Source organism: Eptatretus burgeri, chromosome 3, assembly GCF_056783735.1.
Source record: "Eptatretus burgeri isolate ZD-2024b chromosome 3, Ebu_testis_v1, whole genome shotgun sequence".
In the NCBI taxonomy this organism is placed as follows: Eukaryota; Metazoa; Chordata; class Myxini; order Myxiniformes; family Myxinidae; genus Eptatretus; species Eptatretus burgeri.
This window is the reverse complement of record NC_140963.1, coordinates 121295826-121313888: the sequence shown is the minus strand read 5'-3', so window position 1 is coordinate 121313888 and position 18063 is coordinate 121295826. Positions and strand designations below refer to the sequence as shown.

Here is an 18063-nt window from a genome sequence, read left to right as displayed (position 1 = left end):
GGTAAAATTTAATCATGCTAATCTCACATTAACTTGGGACCATGAAGAGCCAACCGCAAAGTGCTCACTGGCAGTACACTCTGACCAAATAAAGTAAGCTAACCATATTATTACTTTGATGATGACCATTTGTCAACAAGTTGGATATTTATCAACAATCCAAAAGCAATATGGGATTTCTTTTGATATTAACTTAGATTTCCAAAAACTGAGGACTGTTTTGACATATTTAGCAACGATGCCTTCATGTGGATTTAACTGCCAACTATGTGAATACCAGTCCTGTGTCCTTACCATAAGACCACCTCCCAGACCAAACAGGTTATCTCAATGAAATAAAATGTGTCAGCAAGGCAAAATTGAGTTGATGTGAGTTGTCAAAATTTTATGGCTTAAATTAATCAGATTGGCTATTTCAGTTAGACTCTGCTTAGACAGGACAAAATTGAGTAATCGATGATTGTGCAATTCAGTTTGCTTGTACTGATAAAAACGAATAATATAATGACAAAATATGGAGGAAAAGCTCTTTGTCATTATTATGGCCATGCAGATGAATGATCTTGCCTTGTCATTATGGCCATGCAGGCGAATGAGGCAGTGGAAAGTGACACAAGAGAACACGTGCACCACATTGTTACTGGCAGCAGCCAGCAGGTGCCCTCCATGGCTAAACACCACCTACACAGCAAAATATGGGCAATGGCATTCAAGATCCAGAAAGGTTAAAGATATTTCAAATCACATGTAGAGTTATTTACAATTAATTGGCCTGTTTGGCGTTTCCATCTCATACATTCCTCATGATGTGGAGGTCCTTGTTTCAAAACTCATATCACACAATACTATGTTGATTTCAACATTGTCTTCTTATGTCCTAAATCATATAAAAGTATATTGCACTAATATCATTTTCCTAGATATTGTCACGGCCCTGAGCGGTTGCGTTAATTCCCCCTACCCAATTGTCGTGGACGGGCATTTAACACCGACTAAGCCGGATCGCCGAATGGTTTTCCTTGGAGGTGAACAGCCGAGTTTCTCGGAGATTATGGTGTGCGTGGGAAGAAAAGGGTGGTACGGATGGAGCAGACGGACGGAAGCACAATGGGGTTTACCTCGAACCCATGACAAATACACAACGCAAGCAACTTAAAATAAACATGGGGGTTTAATGAAAATAGATCAAATATTTACAAGGGTATTATTTCAAAGTGTAATAATAAAACGTGAGGTAAATTAAAGCCTAAAGTCGAGGCACCTCTACACACGGACTTTAACACAGACAAGGTGCAAATAAAATAAAATAAAATAAAATCCTCCCTTTATTCTGGCACTTAGCTTTGTCCAGAGATGGTCATCATTGAACTTTGAGGTTCTCTCTCTCTTGAGTGCAGCCTGTGGCTGCTGGTTGCATCATTGGTTGGGACGCGGCTATGCCGCTGATGCAGTGTCCCCCTTACCAGTACACTGGTACTCATTTTGCCGACCTCAGAAGGATGACAGGCTGAGTCAACCTCCTGGTGTATTTTAATTCAGCGGCCAACGGGGCTTGAACTCAGGACCCTGGGATCCCAAGCCACCACCCTAACCACTAAGCCAACACCAGGCTAACTTTGAGGTCAAGTTCCGTCATACTGTGCAGGAAGATGCGCCCAGAATGGAGCCAAGCCGCTCTCGGGAAAAGTACGTGAGGTAATTCATGAGGTGGTATTCAACGCCAGGGCTCACCAACTGGCGTGCGGCATCTTCTCATGAACAAATGTTCTTCTTTTGCACCAGGCCCACACACAACGATCGCCCACCTTCCTCCTCGACCGTACGACAAGACAATCTCTGAGGCCCCGTGATAAGGCATGCTCTTCTTCCCTCCTCAGAAATGTACACTCTTCAAGGCTCAACCGAACAGCCGATGACTAGCATCTTGCTCCATCACGTGGGCAAATTTACAGCATGACACAAGAACCATGCTGCTGTATTTCGTCGTGTCCAGACGTAGCCAGCCAACGAGACCCCCTTACTCAATCATGTCCTCCCACAACTGTGTCCTCTCACAACTGTCCTTCCGCAACTGTTTCCTCTCTGTTCTTCTGCTCCAAACCTCACTTTCCTTCCACTGGATCTCTGACGTCACGCCCATTAATAATCCACTCTGGGGGTGTGGCCTCACCAGCCATCATCCCTGGAGGTGGGGCTTTCTGCCTGCTTGGACGTGCAGCTCAGTTGTTGTTTTAAGCATGTGATCCCTCCCATTGCCAGTCTTGAAATGCAAAACCAAAGGAAAAGGTCACAGGGGGCAATTACATACTGGCAGAAATTGGCCTTAATCCCATTTTAATTAACACAGCACCACCCCTGTGTGGTGACAAGTAACACTTAAGCTCACAGTTTCCCTACTTAATTTACATCAAGATGTCTCCTCCACATCCATGGACCAAGCTACTCTATACAATCCTATCTTTCCTCTAAAATTCCTCCATCTACCCCCACAACCGTAACAATATTATATATGCTTAAACTCCTCGATAGGCTTTAGCTTGTTGTAAAAATGATTAAATAAACAAAAAGGTCATGGAAAAATAATGAAAAATTACAAATCAACTGAATACCTGAAGGCAAGCATGGATAGGCAACTGTCTGGTGCAGCGAGGTCCACTCATGAGCAAAGAGAAATATTGTACATTGTCCGAGAAGCCAGCGGCAATGAAAAGGGCATTTGGGTGCAGAGCTAGGCACAGGCACTTCTCCGTAAACACAGCAAGAGTCTCTAGTTGGCTGGGCACGTGAGAACCCGAGTGGAAAAATACAAAAAGAGGAATCAAACTCAGTGTCAATCCAAGCAAAGCACTTCACTTATGCAAACAATCAAACTGGCACTGCACCGTGCAGACCGGGTCTCATAGTTCCACACACGTATGGAGCCATCGAGGGAACAGGAAGCAGCAATAGGACGCTTTGCACACACAGCCAATCCAGACACAGGTCCAGTGTGTCCACCAACAGCCAATGGCTCCAACCTGATCTCACCGCCCTAAGGAAGTGTAAAAACAGGATGGAAAGGAAGTGAGAAATTGATGAGCATCTCATAGCAGATTAGAGAACAGGGAAATTAAAAACGAGAAGTGCAGAGGATGGGAAGGGGGTGGGGAGGGGGGGGAGGCATGAGAGAAAGTTTTTAAGGATCTAGAAGTGATCAAGTGCAGAGAAAATATCCAGAAGAAACTATGGATACCAAAGACAATGAAGAAAGAGATCATCTGCGTACAGGTAGGAGCCAATGAAAAATGAGAAATGCTCTTCAAACTACCTCACCTGGGGTGTTAGGTGCAGACAATAAAGTTGTTTCTGATCAGTTGCAATCACCAAGGAGTCTCCATGCAATGAAACACACATCGACACCACCAGCTGCCTTTTGTTCTTTCCATCACTGTCTTGCAAAGGTCCTGGTGGGAACTGCATAGCACCAGGAGCCTTAGTTTTACACATGTAGCCAAATCCTCTCGCAGGTTACTTTAAGACCCTCCTGGTTAACATGAGGAGGGTGTGGGATGCATTGCATCTGTTTGAGCAAAGATCTGTTGGACCACAACCACAGGAATGAAACCTACTTGAACAAGTCCTCTCTGCTTGTAGCCAGTGGCACCTTCATTTGGCTGGAACAACACCACAGTTTCTGAGCTCATTAGACAGGCCAGTCCTTGGTGATAAGCAACCAAAGGCATGAATGAATGCTGTGCTTCTGTGAATATTGAAAGTGATGAGCTGAAGAGAAAACATGTAGATACGTATATGAGGAAGTAAATAATGACTGAGGATAAATTGATATCCGATCTAAACTGATACGACCAAAATGTAGTCAATAAGTCACAGAGAAGACTGACCGCATCGGTGATGAGGTGGGTTCTGGCAGTGTAATGGAAGCTTCCAGCTGAATACAGTCAACTGCACTCACATCAAAAATTAGGATTTCTTTCCCTTCGGTGGCAACAGCAATCTGGTGGTTGCTGAGCCAAGTGTGGGAGAAAATTGTAATCTGAGAGGGCTCCAAGCATGATGGCAGACACACCTGCTGAAGCCCCCTGCCTTGGTCTGGCAACCTGTACAGGTGTAAGCCACTGGGACCTGTCAAACTCACATGGTTCTTTTCATTTTCAGGGCTCACACAGACCTGAACGAGTAGAGAAAACGACACCAGGATGAACATCACAACAGGATGTTTTGAATTTAATAACAAATTATGGTGTTTTCATCTTTACCAACTGCGTTTAAGCACAATTGCTTTGAGCACTTCATTACAGAAATGGCTGTTATGAGTACAGTCCCTCCCACCCCTTCCCTCTGTCTCATGTAGATACTCCAGCAAAGCACCTGTAGTGGAGCTCCAGGGAGGGTGCCAACAATCTTGTGCAAACTCAACAACCTGTTTTCCTCCCAAGACCAAAGAAACAGCTGATAATCAGCACCAACTTCAGCAACAGCAAGAAGATAGCCATTGGATGACCAGGTGATATTCACAATGGCCTGTGAAGGCTCAGGCAAACGGATGACCCGTTGGCGGCTGAGGATAAAGGGATAGATGAAGGACAGAGAAAAACGTTGATGTTAATTTTTTTACCTTGCATGATCAATATTAACATTATCGATTAGAGGTGATCTGCAACTATAATGTAGTTTTGATATCATTACCTCCGCTATCAAAGGTGAAGGAAGTTATATTTTCACCGCTTACTGTCTGTTTGTCTGTGTACAGGATATCTCAAAAAGTTGTGGATGGATGTGGATAAAATTTTATGGACAGGTTCGGTGTGAGACAAGGGCAAACTGATTACATTTTGGTGAATATCCTGATTCGACTATGAGAATTTTTAAAGTGATTCTTCACCATTGAGAGATAGGGCTAAAAATGATATATTGTTATGGATTTGGAAGCCATTTGCACACAAACAGACAGCAGTCCTTAAGCTTAGTTATTTTGATAAGTATGTGTTTATAGTTAGGGTCCTGTCCCTTATGTCTAATGGGAATTTAATATGTACTGCAGGTTTCTTTTATAGTCAGGTTTTTTTTACATCTCGAAGCCGCACAACGCCAACAAAACCCTCGCTTCACTCCTCCTCCCACTCTGCGGGCGAACGGGCGCTTCGCTCGCTCAGCTTTCACGACTTCGCACCATCGACGCCATTGCCCACGTGCGTTCGACCACGGACGTGAGCGGAGGTTTCCTCACCCCAGAGCTCCGACTCCACCCAGGAAAGGAGGGGGTTCCACCCTGTCCAATCAGGGGTGAGATCACGTCAGAACTAACCCGCCCCAGCGAGATGGAATGTTTTCCCCCCGACCAATCCAGAGACAAGTTACCTCAGTGGCGGTGGGATAAGAAGAGAGCGAGCGGTGAGGAAGCATTGGTCTGGTCTTGTCGGTCCTTTGGGTGTGTGAGCCTCTTGGAGTCAGTCTGGAGTCGGTCTTTTCCGGGGTTCCTTGGTCGTGTTGGTGCTTGTGGTGGTCGATCGTCGTTCGAGGCTGGCTGGGTCGTTCATGGTCGTTTCTTTTTGGGTGTGTGTGTGTGTGTGTGTGTGTGTGTGTGTGTGTGTGTGTGTGTGTGTGTGTGTGTGTGTGTGTGTGTGTGTGTGTGGCGCCAGTCTGTTAAGTAGAATTGTTAAGTGTTTTTCGCTCATTGTACATTGCATTTTATTTGTGATTAAGTCTGCTCTGTGTCTCCCTTCCCGATTATTGTAAAATAAACCCCTGTTAAATGTTCCAGTTTGTTGTCCGTGTTTTCTTCCATTGCCCCAGCACGTGCGGGGTTGAGAAATAGTGAGGCTGTTTGTTCCGTAAGTTGTTCATTTGGACCGGCGCGGCTCTGGTAACTCCCGCTTGGTTATGCCGGATACGAGTCGGTACATACGACTCGGTTCGGAAATAGTCGGACAAGGGTGTGGCTTCCCCGGTAGCTAGATGGCGTGAGTACTTGGATAAATTTGAATAGACAAGTGGACCCGACTTCACGCCGTCGAAATATTGGCGACCACAGTCCTTTAAGCCCGTGCTTCTCAACCGGTGGGCCGCGGAGCCCTCACAGGTAGGCCACGAGGTCAGCAAAAAAGAAAAGAAAACAAGATGTATATAAAAAAGGGTCTGATCTTACAGTGTAAGACTTACACGACACAGCTGGAATTCAGCTTGGTCTGTTTGTACTTCCGTCTTTCCGAAACCATCTAGCGAGCGAGCGAGCACGCGCGCGAGATAGATAGATTGAGTCATTTTGTGCTTACGTACGTCATGTTTATGCAATGGTGGTTTACGCGCATTCAATCTTCATGTAACTGTGATGTGAACGCACTATATCCGTGTGTATGTGTTGTTGTGCACGTGCGCATATATGCGATGTGTGTGTATGCATGTACGTGCCTTGTACTGAGTTCATGCGTTCACGAACTTGAAATTTTTGTAAACTTTTCAACTTTCGCTGATAATTTCTTGAACCGAAAATGGATCGATTTTTGAAACGAAAGTGTGATGGAGAAGATAAATCTGCTACGGAAAAATCTCGAAAGGTTGTGGTGAGGAAATATGACCCCAATTACATTAAATATAGATTCACGATGGCAGGCAGTGATGTTGAGCCAAAAGCACAGTGTGTTGAATGTGCTGAAATCCTGTCAAACGAGGCGCTTAAACTGTCAAAGCTTCAGAGACACTTAAACACAAGACACCCGAATAGTGCAGGTAAGCCAAATGAATATTTTGAGAGGAAAAGGGCTGGGCTTCAGGCACAGCAGAAAGTGATTACAACATTTACAACTCAGTCAAAATCAGCATTGAAAGCCAGCTACATGGTTGCTGCTCGTGTTGCTCGTAGCAAGAAAGCTTTCACAATCGCGGAGGAGCTTATTTTACCCAGTGCTGTTGATATGTGTCGAGAAATTCTTGGAGAGGCAGCTGCAATCAAATTTCAATCCCCATCACTCTCTGATGATACTGTGATGAGAAGAATTGTTGAAATGAGTGATGACATTGAATGCCAACTGGTGGAAAAATAAAGGCCAGTCCGTATTTTCCATTCAGTTGGATGAATCGACTGACATTAGCAATAATGCTTTATTGCTAGTTTTCGTGAGGTACTGCGGGGACAGTGATGTTCATGAGGACCTACTGTTTTGCAAAGACCTTCCCACAAAAACAGCTGCAAATGATGTAATGCTCTGCCTTGACAAATACTTCACTGACAAGAGTATTGATTGGAAGAACTACGTAGGTGTGTGCACAGATGGTGCTGCATCAATGACAGGAGTCCATTGTGGTGTTGTAAAACAGATCCAACAGAGGGTGCCAGATGCCAAGAAGACCCACTGCTTCTAACAAAGAGAAAATCTGGCAACAAAGCAGATGTCACCAGAACTGAATGAAGTCATTAATGTAGCTGTTAAAACTGTGAACTTCATCAAGAAGAGTGCACTCAAGTCAAGTGTTTTGCTGCACTGTGTGAAAGACTTGATTCTGATCACTTGCAGCTTCTGTACCACAGTGAGGTGAGGTGGCTTTCAAGAGGACGTCTGCTTAATCGCCTCTTTGAACTGAGACATGAAGTCCACATGTTCCTTGAAGAGAAACACTCACCACTTGCTGATCATTACAGTAATGATAACTTTTGTGCCAAATTGGCTTACCTGTCAAATGTGTTTGACCAGTTAAATCAGCTCAACATATCAATGCAAGGTAGGAACAGTTCAGTGTTCTTGCTTGCTGACAAAATTGAAGGCTTCAAGAAAAAGCTTGTTCTTTGGAACAGAAAAGTGAAGGATGGACGACTTGAGATGTTTCCACTTCTGAGTGAAACTTTGGAATCCATTCCTCATACAGACATATCTGGGCTCATAATCCAGTATTTGACCGAGTTATCACAAAAGTTTGCAGACTACTTTCCAGAGGACCCAAGGCAAGGAAACCTTTGGATTTTGAACCCTTTCTCAGTGGATCCTGCTTCAGAAGATGTGGCCATGTCCGTTGTACTTTTAAATGAACTGATGGAACTTTCTGCAGAGAGTCGTCTGAAGCTTCAGCATGCACAAGTAGACCTTCCTTCATTCTGGATATTGGCAAGCAGTGAATACACTTCTTTGTCAAAGCGTGCCATCAGATTTCTTTTACCATTCACCACAACCTATCTCTGTGAATCGGGCTTCTCGACTGTAACTGTGACAAAATCAAAAGCATGAAACAGTCTAAAAACAGACACTCTGAATGCCACTTTGGGTGTGAGCCTGTCCCCCATCAAACCATGACTTGACCATCTTATTTCCAAGAAGCAACCTCAAGTGTCTCATTAAAGGTAAGCATAATGATTTGTTTTGGCATTAAGTTTTATTGCCATTTTTTTCATTACAATTCTGTATGATGGGCCTCGAAAATTTCCTCAGAGCCAGAGTGGGCCTCGAGTTGAAAAAGGTTGAGAAGCACTGCTTTAAGTGACTCGTCGACTCTGGAGTTATCCGGGGTGACGACCTTTTAATTCCGGGTGTTCGGTGGGAGACAGCCCTAGACAGCTCCATCTAGCAGTCGTTCCTCGCCACCAACCCCGGCCCACAACAATATAGCACGATATCTCAAAAAGTTGTGGATGGGTTAGGACGAAACGTGGTGGACAGGTTGGGTGAGTCGCAAGGACAAATTGATTCGATTTTGGTGAAGCTCCAAATCCGGATCTGGATGCAAGAATTATTTAATTTTGATAGTGTTTCTTCACGATTGAGATATAGGGCCAAAAACGATATAGTAATGCATAGCATGATACACTATGTGACCAAAAGTATGTGGACACCCCTTCTAATTAGTGGATTTGGCTGCTTCAGCCACACCCATTTCTGACAGGTGTATAAAATCAAGCACACAGCCATGCAATCTCCATAGACAACCATTGGCAGTAGAATGGGCCGTACTGAAGAGCTCAGTGACTTTCAACGTGGCACCATCATAGGATGCCACCTTTCCAACAAGTCAGTTCATCAAATTTCTGCCCTGCGAGAGCTGCCCCGGTCAATTGTAAGTGCTGTTATTGTGAAGTGGAAACGTCTCGGAGCAACAACAGCTCAGCCGCAAAGTGTTGGGCCACACAAGCTCACAGAACGGGACCGCCGAGTGCTGAAGCATGTAGCACGGAGAAATTATCTGTTGTCAGTTGTAGCACTCACTTTCCTAGTTCCAAACTGACTCTGAAAGCAACATCAGCACAAACACTGTTCGCAAGAGCTTCATGGAATGGATTTCCATAGCCGAGCAGCCGCACACAAGCCTACGATCACCATGCGTGATGCCAAGAATCAGCTGGAGTGGTGTAAAGCTCACCGCCATTGGATTCTGGAGCAGTGGAAACACGTTCTCTGGAGTGATGAATCACGCTTCACCATCTGGCAGTCAGATGGACGAATCTGGGTTTGGCAGATGCCAGGACAATGCTACCTGCCCAAATGCATAGTGCCAACTGTAAAATTTGGTGGAGGAGGAATAATGGTCTGGGGCTGTTTTTCATGGTTCGGGCTTAGCTCCTTAGTTTTAGTGAAGGGAAATATTAACGCTGCAGCATACAATGACATTCAAGACAATTCTGTGCTTCCAACTTTGTGGCAACAGTTTGGGTGAAGGTCGGAAGGTCTCTGTCTCTGTCTGTCTCTGTCTGTCTCTCTCTCTGTCTCTCTCTCTGTCTCTCTCTCTGTCTCTCTCTCTGTCTCTCTCTCTGTCTCTCTCTCTGTCTCTCTCTCTGTCTCTCTCTCTGTCTCTCTCTCTGTCTCTCTCTCTGTCTCTCTCTCTGTCTCTCTCTCTGTCTCTCTCTCTGTCTCTCTCTCTCTCTGTCTCTCTCTCTCTCTCTCTCTCTCTCTCTCTCTCTCTCTCTCTCTCTCTCTCTCTCTCTCTCTCTCTCTCTCTCTCTCTCTCTCTCTCTCTCTCTCTCTCTCTCTCTCTCTCTCTCTCTCTCTCTCTCTCTCTCTCTCTCTCTCTCTCTCTCTCTCTCTCTCTCTCTCTCTCTCTCTCTCTCGCATCATTGGTTGGGATGCGGCTATGCCGCTGATGCAGTGTCCCCCTTACCAGTACACTGGTGCTCATTCTGCTGACCTCGGAAGGATGACAGGCTGAGTCAACCTCCTGGTGTATTTTAATTCAGCGGCCAACGGGGCTTGAACTCAGGACCCTAGGATCCCAAGCCACCACCCTAGCCATGAAGCCAACACCAGGCTTGAGGCCCTTTTCTGATTCAGCATGACAATGTCCCTGTGCACAAAGCAAGGGCCATACAGAAATTGTTTCTCAAGATCGGTGTGAAAGAACTTGACTGGCCTGCACAGAGCCCTGACCTCAACCCCAACCAACACCTTTGAGATGAATTTGAACGCCGACCGCACTAGACCTAATCGCCCAACATCAGTGCCCGAGCTCAGTTGTGCTCTTGTGGCTGAATGGAAGCAAATCCCTGCAGCAATGTTCCAACATCTCGTGGAAAGCCTTCCCAGAAGAGTGGAGACATAGCAGAAAATTGGTGGGGGGGAAGGACCAACTACATATTAATGCTCATGATTTTGGAATGAGATGTTGGACGAACGGGTGTCCAAATACTTTTTTTTTTAGTTCTTTTTTTTTTGGGGGGGGGGTTGGAGTTTTTGTGGTTTTTGTATTTTCTTTTTCTTCTTCCCCTCAGGGGAGGGGGCATAGGCTTGGTTAAAAACACACAACATCAACCACACAAACCCCCTTGACAAGAACCCCACCAACAGCACTCCGTACACATGTACACAATCACCTATCAATGCTCAAACTACCTAAAAGTCTTATCATCATCCCCATACCCCTCTATCTCCATAACTTCCAGGTACCTAACTAATTCTAATTTAACATTATCTACTTTTTCTGCTACCACTACCTTTCCAGGGAGGCCATTCCATGCATTAACTACTCTCTGAGTGAAAGTCCCCTTCCTGACTACCGTCTTAACTCTCCTCTTCTTTACTCTCAAGCTATGTCCCCTGGTTCTATCACTGTCCACTCTGTTGAATAATTCATCTGCACTTATCTTATCGATACCTTTCATTATCTGAAACATCTCTATCATATCTTCTCGTAACCACCTTCTTTCTAGTGTATAAAGCCCTGTCTCCTTCAGCCACTCCTCATAGCTGAGTCTAGCTCAGCCCGGAATGAATCTAGTATCCCTGCGCTGAACCCTTTCTATGGCAACTTTGTCCTTCCGGAACTGTGGTGACCAGAACTGCACACAATATTCTTGATGTGGCCCTCACTAAATTCCTGCACAATGTTAACACCACCTCTTTTGATTTATAATTGATCTCCCTCCGAATATAAAATAAAACCCTATTTGCTTTACCTATTGCTGCCTGGCATTGTGCTGCCTGATTTCCTCCCATATCTATTACCACCCCCAGATCTTTCTCCTGAGTGACATGCTCCAAAATTACCCCTTGCATCCTGTAATCTCTATTTCCATTGTTCTTTCCCATCCCCAACACCTTACACTTGCTCCAGTTAAATTCCATCTCCAAATCTTTTGCCCAATCTATGCAAGTATCAATACTTTCCTGAATCTGATCACCACCCCCTCAGCTATCCATCTCACCTCCAAGCTTTGTGCCATCTGCAAATTTGGAAAGCTTTCTGTTTACCACATTATCCAAATCGTTGATTTAAATAATGAATAATAATGGTCCGAATACTGATCCCTGAGGTACCCCGCTACTTACATCCTCCCAGCAAGACATCCTCCCACTCACAGTCACTCTTTGCTTCCTACCACGAAGCCAGTTTGCAATCCAATTAGCTACCTGACCAGCCACTCCACAAGCCCTCACTTTGGCTCACAACCTCCGATATGGTACCTTATCAAATGCCTTCTTAAAGTCTATACTAGATATACTATGTCCACTGCCTTTCCCTCATCCACCAAATTAGACACTGCTACAAAGAACTCTAAAAGATTTGTTGAACAGGAACTACCTTTGGTAAACCCATGCTGACTACCGTTAATTCGCCTGTATTTGTTTTAATGGTTCCTCATCTGGTCCTTGATTAATGTCTCCAACACCTTCCCCACAACTGAAGTCAAGCTAACAGGTCGATAGTTTCCCAATTCTTCTCTGGATCCTTTCTTAAATAGTGGTGTCACATTTGCCACTCTCAAATCCTCCGGTACCTGTCCTGACTCCAGTGAGCTATTGAAAATATCCGTTAACATCTTGCTTTCCTGCTCAGCCACCTCTATCAATACTCTCAGTTGCATATTATCTGGACCCGAAGCCTCATCTCCTCTTAGATTGACTTGCTGTTCCTTTACTTCCTCCACTCCAACCTAGATCTTCTGTCAAAGCCCTTCCTCACCTTCTCAATAGATACTCTCAGCTATTGGCAATTCTCCTGACTGTTCCTGTGTAAAAGTCGAAGAAAAATACCTGTTTAATAAGCCTGCCATCTCACTTTCATCAGGAACCACTCTCCCGGTGCTATTCCTCAATGGGCCCACACTGGTCCTAACCTGTTCTTTTCCCCTGATATACTTAAAGAAAGCCTTGCTATTATGTTTAATATTCCTAGCCATGTCCTTCTCATACTCTCTTTTGGCTTGCCGAGTTATTTTCTTAACTTGCCTCTGTTTACTTCGATAGTGATATAAATCTAACTCCAGTCCTGTTATTTTAAACCGAAAAATGCCTTCTGCTTCTCCTTAATAGCGTTCCTCATCTCACTGCTCAACCACCCTGGTCTCTTTCTGATTCTAGTCTTACACCTCATTGCAATGTACTTACTCTGCACTCTACACATTTGGTCCATAAAGGTTTCCCATTTCTCTGATGCTGCTTGTGCTGTTGTTGGAGTCTCCCAATCTGCATCATTCAATTCTCTCCTCATACCCTCAAAGTTTGCCTTCCTGAAATCTAATAGCCTTACCCTACTATGATGAACTCTAACCCTTAACAGAATCTTTTCACACACAATGACGTGGTCACTTGCTCCTAAATGCTCCCCTACCTCCATCTCATCCACCATTTTGGGATCGTTACTTAAAAGGAGGTCTAACACTGCACTCCCCGTCATGGGCTTATCTACAAACTGGGTTAAAAAAACAATCCTGGACTAAAACTAAGAAATCCTCATCTGCTCTGCCCTTTCCCTCCTGTTCCTGGACCCAATCTATCCCTGGCAAGTTAAAATCCCCCATAATCAATACTCTTCCCTAACCACATGCCCTTTTGAATTCTTCATGTACTCCTCCTTCCTCCTCGTCATTCACACCCAGAGCCTTATAAAAGGATCCTACCAGTATCTTACTGTTTTTATAATCTCTAATCTCTACCCATACACAATCCTCAACATTTATTCCTTCCTTAATGTCACTCCTTTCTCTTGATACAATGCTGTCCTTTACCCAGATTGCTACTCCTCCTATTCTCTCCTTCCTATCATACCGATACACCTTGTAACCTTCTAATCCTGTCCTCCAGTTATTCTCCTCCTTAAACCATGTCTCACTCACTGCAACTATATTGTACTCCTCGCTCTGTACTTTGGCATCAAGCTCTTCCATCTTATTATTTAACTTCTGGCATTGGTATAGAATATATTTAACTTTTCCCTTCCTGAAATTCTATTTTCCTGCCTTGCCTTACTCATCACAATTACATCATCTGTTCCTTCCTTAATAGCTTCCCACCCTCCGCTGACCGTGGTGGAGGTGCTCATCGAGCCTCACAAACCTCATGCGCTCTACCGAGTGCCCTTCTTGTATTTCAATTGAATTGGCTCATGCAAAGAAACTATATACTGTATATAAAAACGAAAAACACGGGTGAAGCCATCCGTGAGCTGTTTGTTCGTGAAGCCGTGTGACTATAGGTCTATTAATTATGTACTTTTTGAACGTCAGTTGTACGCTGACTACACACATGTACGTCGATTAATTCCGTACTATTACAATGTACCTTTCGTCCATTTAGAAATGGAAACATTATGTTGAGAAATAAATCGACACCATGGTAGAATTAAAGATTGATGGTGGTAGCTATCTTTGTTCCATTCAAATATCTTTACCTGTTTCGGCAAAAAGACAGAAGGCATTAATTTTCAACAAGCCCTCATGCGTATATGTTGTACATCTCTTGTGAAAGTATGTGTATGTTCAATGACAAACAGATCTGACTTCTTTCTGATGATGCCAAATGCAGCGAGATCCGAGTTGTTCTGCACAACCTGATTGACTGGAGTCATACAATTGACAGACCATTCATTATGTGAACATACATGTAGCACATGGTCTATGGCAAAGTGGGAAAGTCACGTTTTATTTCTACCCTCACGGGAGGAAAGGGTATTACATTTGGGTCTATTTGTTTGTTTGTTTGTTTGCTTGTCAGCACAGAACTTTGGTGTTTTTCTCCACAACTGCTTGTCAGATTGAAACGAAATTTTCACCACAAGAATGACTATTTATGTATAATATCTGAATTATAATTATGACGTCATCGGTCACGTGGTGTGGCAGCCATGTTGGAAAATAGAAAAAAAACTTTGGACCTCTGAAGCTCTGAAACCGCACCAAGGAAAAAATTGAAACTTTGCACATGGCAAGTACTCCTCATTGGGAATGTGTGATTTTTTTATATCATAAGTCCCTTTGAAATGACATCATAATTTCATATGTGGAACGCAACATCCGATCAGTATTAAAATTTTTGGGGGTCATCTAGGGATAAATTGTATCCCTGTGTCGTAAGAGGCGACCAGGGTTGCGTCAGGAAGGGCATCCGGCGTAAAACATGTGCCAAATCACTATGCGGATCATACGGTTGATCCGCTGTGGCGACCCCTTACGGGAGCAGCCGAAAGAAGAAGAAGAAGATCTAGGGATAAATTGGTCCACAGAAAAAAAATGATGATGTCATCGGTCACATGATTCGGTAGCCATATTGTTTTTTTTGTATTTTTTGTTCTTTTTTTAAAGTTTAAACCTTTAAAAATACTCTTTGAAATGGCTGAACAGATCGAGGCAAAATTTTACATGTATGACCGCCTTGAGGAACGAAACATTCACACATATCACATCATAGGTCACATGGTTTGGCAGACATATTGGATTTACCCTAAAACCTACTTTTGAAAAAATCTTCTCGAGAACAGCTGGACATATCAAGTGGAAACTTCACACAAATGTTCCCCAAGTCTTGGGGATACCAGGGTATTCACGAATAATTGGCAAATAATGTGGTCTGGCAGCCATATTGGATTAAGTGAAAATCTTTCAACAATTCTTTCTTTTGAACCGTATTGGATTAAGTGAAAATCTTTCAACAATTCTTTCTTTTGAACAATTCTTTCTTTGCTTGTTTGGGTTTCTTCTGATGATTCCAATGCAGGACTGTACCAATTTCATCTTCCATTTTATTTGAATTGAATTTATTTCATCTAATTCTGAATTCAATTGAATAATAATAAATGCCATGGGTCAGGGTCAAGTGTCCATTCAAAGTGGTGTTGCATCAAAGCAGGACGTCTTGGTACCCAGTCGTCACTGCCAGCAGCTATAAAGTGGCAGTTCGAGTTATGTCTATTATTAGTTACGTAACACACCAGTACACAAGACCACACAAAATACACGACATAAAACTGCACAAACACCACACAAAACAAGTCCTGGCGAGGGTCTGCAATCTCTGATTGCTCTTTTTCTTGTTTCATGCGATTCAAGTGGCACTTTGGCAGATCATAGTAAAGTTTAAAATGTAAAACACACGTCTTTAGCAGGAGTGTATTTGTCTTCACAAGAGTTTACTAAACTTTGTGAATGTGCATTAAAGAAGGGTGGCGCAAGTGTTTGCATCATGTTATTAAGATACTCTTTACGTTGTCTCAATAATGACACAATTGAGGTACTTCTGAAGAAACTAGAGGTGATAGAACACCTTACCCTACTCAGTCTTGAGAAACAAGGACATGGGCAGGGTCTGCAAGTGGCAAATTTGATTGGTCAAGATGATGGAAGATGCCAGAATATTTTGTTCAAGTACTGGTAAATTGAGGGGCTTTGAAAGTGCCAAAAACGAATTGTGTTCTAGTGTTTCTGTATATAATTCAATTGAAATGAAATAGATTTTAAAAGTTGGAAAAAACAAAATTCGAAAGTTTACCACTGTTGATGCAGTGTCTTTTACACATTATTTAACACGTCACACCGTGCCTATTGTTTGTATCCTTGTTCACATCCTTAAAAACCATGACATTTCCTGGTTGGATTAATTTTAAATTTTGTTTGACTGACAGACAGGCAGACAGAGTTTAAAAAAAAAAAAACTCACTCCTCTCTGCACATGTGTGATTGGGTTGAATCCAGTGCCAACGTACAGCTAAACTGCATGTTCGTTTTCGGATTCATGTTCCGATTGGTGTTAAAAAAATATAACATTAAATTGAAATTAAGTTGTTCCTTGATCATAACCTGATCTTTGTTGTCAGACAGACACACAGACAGATAGATAGACAGAAGTGAACCAGTATTTTTTAACCATGCTTTGCGCTTCATGCACGTGGGGCAAAATGACTGTAGTTAGTGAAACAAGGTTCAACTGATGATGTTTATGCATCGTCAGCATCGTTCAATGATCATGACAAATACAATGAGTATTTGCCTTTGAGCAGTCTTGTGGGGTTTCATTCTTAGTTAGACATAACCTTCTGGATTGGTGCTTCGCAGACAGAACATTGTATTAATGTGTGGCATCCCTCACAATGATGTTAACCTATCTGAAAGCATCAGCTGCTGGATGTTAAAGATGCCATGATGTCTCTTGTGAAGAGGAGGTGAGTTATTGCTGGCAACCAGAACAAATTACAAAACTCTGCCCAAATTTACAGGGGCACTGCACAACTGCGCCTCAGCACTGACAGAACTGGCAAAGTGAATTCATAATTGGATCCCGGTCCAAAATACATTCGCTGACAACTGTTGTCAACTGAAAACACGCAAAGCATTATGTTGACCGTTAACATGTAATGAAGATGAACATCTCAGTACGAGCGGTGTTCAAATGTTTATGAGAACGAGTACCAATAATCCAAGGCATATGCTAAAATTTACATCATTCAATACATTGGTATAAAATATGAATTATATAATGAATAAGAAAATACATAAATTATATTATGTATATGTATTTTAGATCATCGTGGAGGATCTCCAAGTCTTACTCACGTTGTTGTTCTTCAAGTTCTTCTTGTGGACTTTTATGTTTCACAGTCTACAGTTTTCATCGAAACTTCCTGAAACTTGGCATATATATGTAAAAAATACCCTGCGCAGACAGTAACCATCTCCGATTTTGAAAATTCCTCATAGAAAAAAAAGTTATGACATCAAAATACCTCCGCTAATAGAAATCGCCTAAAATTATCTCCGAAACTAGGCAAGCTTTTTGAATTCTGTTTGCGGGAATCGAACAGGGCATTGGCAGAGATGAATTACCACACATATGATACATCACTATGACGTCCTATCAATTTTATGACGTCATTCCTAATTCTTGACATTTTTTGTTTCACAACCCAGAGTTTTCATCGGATCTTCGTGAAACTTGCCATGTACATGCAGAAAGCCCACGCGCAGGCAGTAACCATCTTCGATTCTGGAAATTCTTCCGAGAAAAAAAGTTGACATCATAATATCGCTGCTAATGGAAATCGCCTATGCCATTATCTCCAAAACTAGGCAAGCTGTTTGAATTTTGTTTGCGGGAATCAAGCCGGGCATTAGCACAGATAATTATTTATTGCAAACCTGATACATCAGAATGACGTCATATTCGTTTTTATGACATCATCATTAAGAGGACGAGGATCTTAGCTCATTTGAGCTTGTTTATTTCTCTATAACATCTCGTTGAATTTTTTGTTGTGTATTGAACTTCCATCAATATCTCATTAATATAACTTTTTGAACGTCCCACAAAAATTAACCTAAATTGTGCGCACCAGAATTGCTTTGCAGTGAAGGGTGTAAAAACAGGCAGGAAGACCATTGGT

The 18063-nt window shown here is 43.0% G+C and overlaps 1 protein-coding gene across 6 annotated transcripts in view; it reads right to left on the bottom strand.

Moving 5' to 3' along the window:
* Window positions 1-18063, bottom strand: part of LOC147030875 (cilia- and flagella-associated protein 57-like) — a 187028-nt gene that overhangs the window by 127991 nt on the left and 40974 nt on the right. For all 6 annotated transcript variants that reach the window (XM_085875405.1, XM_085875406.1, XM_085875404.1 and 3 more), the window contains 7 exons: window positions 4369-4558; window positions 3882-4168; window positions 3609-3762; window positions 3313-3453; window positions 2892-3031; window positions 2610-2775; window positions 568-681 (listed from right to left, as the gene is read on the bottom strand). In XM_085875405.1, coding sequence (XP_085731531.1) covers window positions 568-681; window positions 2610-2775; window positions 2892-3031; window positions 3313-3453; window positions 3609-3762; window positions 3882-4168; window positions 4369-4558 — 1192 coding nt within the window. The remainder of the gene's footprint in view (window positions 1-567; window positions 682-2609; window positions 2776-2891; window positions 3032-3312; window positions 3454-3608; window positions 3763-3881; window positions 4169-4368; window positions 4559-18063) is intronic.